This window comes from Durio zibethinus, chromosome 18 (assembly GCF_047325235.1).
Source record: "Durio zibethinus cultivar Kanyao isolate XHJ-2024 chromosome 18, ASM4732523v1, whole genome shotgun sequence".
Lineage (NCBI taxonomy): Eukaryota > Viridiplantae > Streptophyta > Magnoliopsida > Malvales > Malvaceae > Durio > Durio zibethinus.
The window spans coordinates 22,308,226-22,317,443 of record NC_143179.1 but is presented as its reverse complement, the minus strand read 5'-3'; the positions used below and the strand labels follow the sequence as shown (position 1 = coordinate 22,317,443).

Here is a 9,218-nt window from a genome sequence, read left to right as displayed (position 1 = left end):
CTTAAAGTTTTAGTAAAAAAGAAATATGGTTATTTGGTATATTTCAAGCAAAGAATTTAGTTCTGCTAGTTATTTTTCTAAATATACCCACTTTTTTCTCTAGCTCTCCCCCGATGTGTTCAACATATAAGTGTTCTTTTTGCGTGGATTGGGTCATGAATCTGGGCAAATCTTGTCTGATTGGATTAAGCTTGAAAGCCTGTTGAGTCCATTGGAGTGACTAAAGTCCATCCATAGAAAATGAAACCAGGTAGGTATTAAGGAAAAGAGAAAGAAATGGAGTTCTCCCCCCTGATTTTTAATTTTAATTGACTGGGTTGGGTGTTTTTCTATTCTATTTCCTTATCATTTAATCCCATTAACCTTTGAATCTTTCCCCTAATTGCCTAACTTCCCATTAAAAGCTCTCTCCTTTTGAGTCCACCCTTCCAAAAAATATTAGCAAAAAAAAAAAAAAAACACTGATTCATTCAATTCCTTCAATTCTCAGGTTAGGTTTTTTTTTTTTCTTTAAATCTAATTCTTAGATGTTAAAATTTTCATTTTGTTTATAATTTTTGCGATCTTGGTTTTAGATTTTTTTTTTCTGGGTTTTTAGTTGATTATTTTCTGAATTTATATTAGGGATTTATTTTTTTGGACTAATCAAATTCTTGGGATTGGTTTATGACTGACGTCGTTTATGGGATAATTTCATGAACTATTCAAAAAGATTCGATTTTTAGGGATTTTTATCGTTATGTGATTAGTTGCATATCAAATTTTCTAGGGTTTTTAAAGAAATTGGGACTTGGGTTTGGAGCTGAGCTTATTTGGTTGATTGAAAGTGGAGGTTTTGATTCCATAACTTGAATCTTGGATTTCTTATTTTACCTTTTTCATTGTGTATTTTCCTCATGATTATTTATTTATGATTCTGTTGATTATTGTATTAGATATACAAGGAATGGCGAGTGGTTTTGGGGAACCAACAAGCATACCACCCCCAAGTCCGTCTTGCTCGGGTAGTAATAATGCTAATGATGTTGGTGATTTTGAATGCAATATTTGCTTCGAATTAGCTCAAGACCCAGTTGTCACTCTTTGTGGTCATCTCTTCTGTTGGCCATGCCTGTACAGATGGTTGCACCATCATTCGCATTGTCAAGAATGCCCGGTTTGCAAGGCCCTCATACAAGAGGAAAAACTCCTTCCTCTCTATGGCAGGGGCAAAAACCAGACTGATCCGCGATCAAAATCATATCCGGGCATGGAAATCCCAAACCGCCCTGCTGGGCAAAGACCGGCAACCGCTCCTCCCCCGGAAACAAATCAGTTTGCCAATTATGGGTTTGGACTAATGGGGGGTTTTGTTCCAATGGCAACTGCTAGGATTGGTAACTTTACGATGGGTTTTGGAGGCCTATTGCCATCTTTGTTTAATATTCAGTTTCATGGATTTCCAGATGCTACTGTGTATGGAACAACTTCAGGATTTCCTTATGGGTTCAATACAGTTCATAGTGGTCATGCTCAAGGGTTTCCCCGGCCAACAACTCGAGGACGGCAGGCGGACAATGTTTTGAAGAATCTTCTTTTGTTCGTTGGGTTCTTTGTGGTCCTTGCTCTGCTTTGTTGGTGAAATAGTTTGACATTTAAGCTCAGCCGGTGCTGGTTATTTAGTTTCTGTGCCTGTAAAAATGCATACTGGGTTGGCAATTATGTTTTGGCTTGGGAAAAAGTTGTCTATATGATACTTTGTCATTTTTGTCTCATTTAGCATCAGCAACAACTTGTCTTAATTTCTCTTTCTGAAACAAAAACTAGTGAAGGTTTTTTTCTTATACACGGAGACATTGTGTTGATTGCTTGGTCGGCAGTTCCGTAGCTGTTTGCTAGTAATATATAATCACAACGAGCATTTGAAGTGATTGTGCATAACCTGTTATACTCTTGGAAAACTAGTTCATCCTCTTTAAGTGAAAATCAGATGTTGTAGGTGGATGCTAAAGTGTATCCAGCATCTTGTCCGATAACCGAGTTGGAAACAGGTGACCTTCCAGAGAACGTTGTTGTCAATGATGCGGAGAATAACATTTTTTTTATGTTGGTGATTTTTAAAGTTGCCAAATTGTTTTCTCCTTTGGCTATTGTCCACATATGTTGTTGCACTGACCATTTTCATTATTATTATTATTATTAGTATTTTTTGTCTTTTGATGGCTTCGCCTCTGAAATACCTTTTTGATAATGGAAACTTCCGCCACATTAGTGGATTTATTTACTAGTAGTCTGAGATAATTATCAAGTTACGTGATCAGGTAATTTATCAAATCAAATCCTTATGTTGAGGCATTATTAAATTATCCTTCGGTGTCAATCATGTCAGGATCATCAAAAGGAACAGCTGTTTTTTTTATGTAATCCAATTATCGGACATCTTTGAGTGGACAGTATAGGTGTTGGACATGGCTGTATGCCTCCCATACGCCAATTATTGGACAGCCTGGATTCATTAGATAACCATATTGGAAATGAGTTTGTGTCTAACACTCAAAGCTGTGGTTTTTATTCACTTTTAAAGAAACAGTGGACGTCGTCTATAGAACCCATCATCTAACAAACATCGACCAATAGGCTCGAATTGGGCTGTATGTAAAAACAATACTGGGTTTTATTAACTGGTAACATTTTTGCTGCTTGTAAGGATATCCCAGCCCAAAAATGTTTCAAAGTTGTGCTGTATGCGCTGCTTGTAGCTGTCTGCAACAGTTCCATGTTCATCAAAGCTAGGTGTCTCCCCTTGAATTTTGGCGCTATGATTCTATTCTTTTTACTCAAATTTTAGTACTCGAAAATTCTCAGAATAAGCATTTGCTTTCAAATTTGTAACTAGTTTTCAAATATCTAGTTTCTTTTCAGTTTCAGCCACAATTTTGTTTGTTGAATCATTGCATGGATGGTTCCGATGTTAGCACTTAGGAGACAGTACGTTTTTCCACATGGTAGGGCAGGGAATACGTAATAGCTAGCTAGCTCAGTTGATTCGTTAATCGAACAATGGCTATGGAAATAGTAATTCCTGAAACATATTTATTGTCGTCCCAAGTACGACGAAATTGAAATCTTAATAAAGTTGTCCTTTGAAACACTGATTCAGCACGTAGCTTCAACGCCAAAGGATTACTACTTGCACTAGGATTTATTTCTTAGATTCACTGTCTAGATTTCCATTGCCGTGGCTCGTGGTTGATAAGTTCGTCTAATGCTCGATCCCGCAATTTACAGAAAAGTACTTCCTCCAACCACAGGGTGGATATGACTAAATTCTGTAACTAGCATAGTAAGTGGTCTCTTTCCCCTGTCAAAGGATTGACCATAAGTTCTCAACTTCAGCCTTCACGTCAATGGCAGCCTGGAAAAGTATCTCTTGGTACTTCCTTTTGAAAAAAAATCTTCACTCGTAACATCGTAGACGTTAAAATTTAAACATTAAATTTAATGAATATTATTTTTTAAAAATAATTATATAAATTAATTTAATTAAATTTAAGTTATAACATTTCCCTTTTTACTTGAGATTAATCTTCCTTTATCTATACCCATAGTTTTTCTGGAAAAGCTACAGCCTATAGGACAAGGTTTGTCTTGAGTGGTGACTCAGAAATAAAATGAAAGTATAAATAGTATCATTTAAGATTCAAAAACTGAGTTCCGACACAAAATTTGACAAACAAGTAAGCCAGTTCACATTGGATTAGAAATTTCAATTCATATTCCGTGCCTCACTAAAATCGTGTCAAAAACAAATAGCAAGGACGGGGGATTTTGAACAAATGCTTGGGGACAGCTCTGCACAACTTGTGCCCACACTGTACGTGGTTCAATTCGAGCCCTTCCTTTTGACTTTGGTTGTACGGTGTTTCTTCTTGAACATTGTTCAAGGGGGCCCTATACCATATTTATTGTGCTTCCTGTCTGCAGTAAGTTTTTGAATGGAAAATTCGTTCAAATGGACTGTATCAGTCATTCAAATGAATTTTCTATAAATATTAAAGTTGAAAAGTTATAAAAAACTTTGTTTATAGATGACATATTCACATTAGTTAATGCTATTTTAATACTATACATTGCAAAACATATAAATTATTATACAAAATGTAAACCTCTATGAAACATACGAGTCAGCTAACCGAGTATATGACAATTGTAATGTCAATAACTAGCAAACAGACAAAGCTAGCTTGAGACTTGAGACTATGGATATTGCCGATTGAAGCTGACTTTTTACTATCTGCGGTCGGTGATAAATCGTACAGTGGGAGTCGGTGATATCACACATAAGATCGTGTAAAAGCCATAGTAAAAAAAAAAAAAAAAATTTATTTGTGTTAGTAGAATTATATTTAAGCATTTCAATGGTTGATAGCTTTTTTTTTTTTTTTTTTCAGAAAGTTAGATTTTGAAAATTTCAAATTTCTCCCAAAAAAAAATTGTTAATAACATTTAATTTTCAAATTTAAACAGTAATACCGATGCCAACAGTAAAAAAATAAAATAATTTAAAAATAATATCAAAATAATCCACAATCGAACATTAATTAATTTTTACATTGTATATTTGTGAATATTTACATTTAATTTGTAAAATATAATTTATTTTAATTTAAAGATTTTATGATTTTATTTTTTTAAAAAAAATATCTTTTCACAAATTTAAATTTAAATATTTTAATAAATTTTTTAAAATATTTGAATATGATATTAAAATATCACATCATTAATTAAGAGGACTGGGGTCAGGTATCCCTTATAATTGGAAGGAGTAGGGAGTACAGGGGAGTTTGTCAGGTGTAGCACATGTTGTGCCTTTGGTTTAAACATTTTGCTTTATTTTAACTTTAATAATTGAATGGGATGAAGCATGTATTTCCCATCATTTCTCTTGACAAAGGCAAATAACTTATTTGAGGTACACATGCATATGCCATTCAATGATATAGTTTCCTTTTGTCCATTTCATTTGTACGTGAATTTGGATGATTATCACGAAAGAAACCACCTCATAGCTTTGATTAATATCTTTGGGATCCACTTGAAAAGAAAGAAGAAACGAGTTTTGAATATGTTGAATTAATGTAAAGAGTGATAAGATTGAATTGCATAAATGTATATATTTTAACTCATAATTTTTAACTTAATTTATTTATATAATTATTTTTAAAAAATAATATGAAACAAATTTTAATATCTGTAATTCATTTTTCTATCTTTGTGTATAAAAAAAATTGTGTGAAGCAATCTATTTTAAAGAGGTAAAAAATCTGAAGTGGCATAATGTAATTGGTTTGCAAGAAAGCTTAGAAGAAATTAAAGCTTAATTAAAGATAAACATGAAATCAAATCAAATCCTTTTTCTTATTCTTAACCCAATAATGAAAGCTTATTCTTAACCCAATAAGTTTTAAATTAATAATTCTCTTTTTGAGGTATAAGATAATTTATAATATGGGTATCATCAATAAATCCGTAAATGAACTCGAATTTTAATTTAATTAGTTTATATAATTATTTTTAAAAAATAATATTCAAATAACAATATTTGTAATATTTTTTCTTAAATTACAGCTTCTTGTATACAAAAAACTAATGCATAAACTAGTTTAAAGCAATGATATTGATAAGATTCATTATTTTCAAAGTAATTATTTTATACTGTATTCAAACATATTGATGAGAGTGAGAGCGAAGATATGTTTTGATGAATTAAATGTAGTCAAGAAATAACAAGTTGAGGTAATTACTATATATGATCATGAATAAGTTGCATTTTCTCGAATAGGCTTATTATGTCATATATAGTTTGGATTTGAAGAAGAAGCAAAGAGAGGAAAGAAGGGTATGTTGGCTATTTTGGGGTTTGAGAGAGAGAGAGATGAAACTAGTTAAAATTTAAGAAGATCGGGTTTGGATTGGATCGATCATTGTCCTTACGATAAGTTATGATTTTTTTTTTTTATCATTCTATATCATGCAAAGGAAAAAGAAAAATTTTATTATAGAAGATGGAGGATCAAAATCTATAAACAAACTAGAAGTGATTTTCATTTTTCATATCAACAAGAAGGAAGCAAATTAATGTTAGGTCACATATTTTTGACACAATCACAAGTTAGACAAGGAGAGGTGAGGCCAAAATATGTATGTAGTTAGAGAAGCACTCTCCACCAATTTCTAGTTTCCATGTCCCTATCTCTTTATTAAGACAATAAACTTTCCGCCAATGGGACCAAAAATTTTTCTCCTTGATAACTATCGTCCTGCTTAGGTGGCACTTAATAGGCCCATCCATTACAGCCATGTGGCATTATCACGTGTGTATATATAAATATATATATATATAGTATAAAATAGATTATTTTGAAAATAAAAAAGAAATCGTAAGTGTGTAAAATTTAAAGTTTAAATTTATTGAATATTATTTTTTAAAATAATTAAATAAATAAAAATAATATTAAATGTTTGAATTAGAAAAAAAAAATTAGGGAAGAATTTTCCGTATTATAAACTGACAAGACCCAAATAAGGCAATGAAATTGAAGAAGTTAAATGAGGAAAATGGATGGTTGGAGGATGCAGCAAAGGTGATAACAATATTGACATGCTTTATTGCTTTTATTGTTCCACCGAGCAAGCAAAGCCTTCGATTGAAGGCAAAACAAATGCTGTGCTGGAGCTTTCTTAAACGCGGATTGCTCAACCAAATCGTTGATATGTCATTGTAAGATGTTGCAATTCAATTTTTTGGAGGACAATCCAAGTTAAACAATCTGTCCTTTGTTAGTTTCCCATAATTGACATTCATTTCAATTGCAGTAAAAGCTAATTTTAAGGTACTTTCTTGTCTACGCGTTGCCAATTCTCAAAGTTACCATCTTGAATATTATATTCATGTGGGTGAGAGTTTCCATTTTTTATTATAAAGGAAAGGAGAATGAGAGAGCAAATTTAAAAATGGAAGAAAGAAATGTGAAGCAAAGACTTAGAATCGGTAAAATTAAAAAAATAATAAAATTAATTATAATTATGATTGAAAAATAAATTATTATAATTGTAATTAAAAAAAATTTATAAAAAAATTTATATTAAATAAATTTTACAAAAATTAATATTTAAATTCGTAAGCTCAAATATACTTTACTGAAAATACCGTGGAATCCGAAACCCCCGTTTAATTTAATTGGCTCAAAAGCCTTTTGCGTTGGCTTCCTGGGAGCAATTCAGCACCATTTGTCAGCCAACGTGGGTTAAAAGACAAAGGGGGTTGAAATCATTGATGTGTCCCCTCCTCCAATGTAAAAGGATTAAACCACAATCTAATTCTTCAAACTGTTTATAATTTTTATGTCCTTTGCCTTCCCACCAAGAAAATGCATCATCTCCACCGACACAACCACCGCATTCTCCTCCTCTTCTTCCTCATCTCCGCCACCAATGCTGCCCCTGCCTCCGCAACTACCACTAATTATCAAAGATTCAAAGAAGCTCCACAGTTTTATAACTCTCCAACATGCCCTTCTATTGACACAAGTGGCACCAATGTAATGTGCTCCGATCAAGCTATTCATGTGGCAATGACCCTAGATGCAGCCTACTTACGTGGCTCTATGGCCGCCATTTTATCCGTCCTCCAGCACTCTTCTTGCCCTCAGAACATCGTCTTCCACTTCATTGCCTCTGCCACCAACAACAACCACCACCTCCGCCATACAATCTCCCGCTCTTTCCCTTCCCTCAAATTCCAAATCTACCCATACGACTCGTCCGCAGTCTCAGGCCTAATTTCCACCTCCATCCGCTCTGCACTCGACTGCCCTCTCAACTACGCCCGAAACTACCTCGCCAACCTCCTCCCTCCATGTCTCAGCCGAGTCGTTTACTTGGACTCCGACCTCGTCCTCGTCGATGACATCGCTAAACTTGCCGCAACCCCACTTGGAGACCACTCGGCCCTAGCTGCTCCCGAGTATTGCAACGCCAACTTCACTTCCTACTTCACCCCAACCTTCTGGTCAAACCCTACGTTATCTTTAACATTTGCTGGACGCAAAGCTTGTTATTTCAACACTGGGGTAATGGTGATAGACTTGCAAAGATGGCGTGCAGGAGATTACACTACAAAGATTATTGAATGGATGGAGCTTCAAAAGAGAATGAGGATCTACGAGTTAGGGTCTTTGCCACCATTCTTGCTTGTCTTTGCAGGGAACATAGCGCCTGTTGATCATAGATGGAACCAACATGGGCTCGGAGGAGATAATTATAGAGGATTATGTAGAGATTTGCATCCTGGTCCGGTTAGTTTGTTGCATTGGAGTGGGAAAGGGAAGCCATGGGTGAGACTAGATGCTAACAAGCCTTGTCCTTTGGATGCTTTATGGGCTCCTTATGATTTGCTGCAAACACCCTTTGCTTTGGACTCTTAGAATTTTCGTATGTCATTTTCTATAATAAATCCCTTTTTTCTTTGGTGGGGTCTTTAACTCTTTTCCCTTTCTGGGCTGAGATTTTAGGTTCAATGATGCCATAGAACTTAGGAGAATAGAGATCTGAGTGTAAAATTAATATCTTTCTCTTGCAGCTATGGTGATAAGTGTGGGGAGGTGTTCATAGATTATATAGCAGAGCATTAACAATCTTACTGCAATCTTCTTTTTTTTTTTTCTAATCCATGTATCTGAGAACAGTATATAACACAGTTACAACTACTGTAAAGAAGAGAAACAAGATCAAAATATTTTCAATTGTCATGTTCATCTTCCCCTTTTCCCTTTTTCTTTTATCTGTTGAATTGCTTGACATAATCGCCTCAATATTTCATCTTTTTCTGATAATAATTTGCAAACATCCCAGGCACTGATTATGAAAATTTGAAAACTATGATGTTGGTGCAATGTCTGGTCTAATTGAACTGTACCTTATTTTACTCCACAATTTAAGACAGTTTGAATTAAATCGACTGCAGTAAATGATTTCCATTTTTTTACCTATATGTATCATCATCAATTTTTCTCACAGTTTCTATATTTGAAGAGGAAGCTTTAGTTTATAATAGTGAAGTCACAACTATAGCAAGAAATCATGTACTATTGTATAACTTTAGCTTTATGATTTTCGTATGCTTTTCTCTCCTTTTCTTTTGGTGTCTATTGTCTTGCCAAAGCTAAACATTTAACTTT

The 9,218-nt window shown here is 33.9% G+C and overlaps 1 protein-coding gene and 1 pseudogene across 4 annotated transcripts; both read left to right on the top strand.

Moving 5' to 3' along the window:
• Positions 1-1,827, top strand: LOC111300029 (uncharacterized). 3 transcript variants are annotated; one of them, XM_022895622.2, is made up of 3 exons: positions 283-490; positions 770-832; positions 936-1,827. In XM_022895622.2, the coding sequence occupies exon 3, from the start codon at positions 947-949 to the stop codon at positions 1,619-1,621; it is 675 nt and encodes a 224-aa protein (XP_022751357.2). In that variant the 5' UTR covers positions 283-490; positions 770-832; positions 936-946; the 3' UTR covers positions 1,622-1,827. The 3 variants fall into 3 exon arrangements, with proteins under 3 accessions (XP_022751355.2, XP_022751357.2, XP_022751356.2); XM_022895620.2 differs by lacking the exons at positions 283-490; positions 770-832 and adding an exon at positions 1-250; XM_022895621.2 differs by lacking the exon at positions 770-832 and having other exon boundaries at positions 285-490.
• Positions 1,828-7,145: 5,318 nt separating this feature from the next.
• On the top strand, positions 7,146-8,799 carry LOC111300027 (putative galacturonosyltransferase-like 1 pseudogene; annotated as a pseudogene). Its single transcript, XR_016330050.1, has one exon. The product of XR_016330050.1 is annotated as a putative galacturonosyltransferase-like 1 pseudogene (transcript).
• Positions 8,800-9,218: the final 419 nt, after the last annotated feature.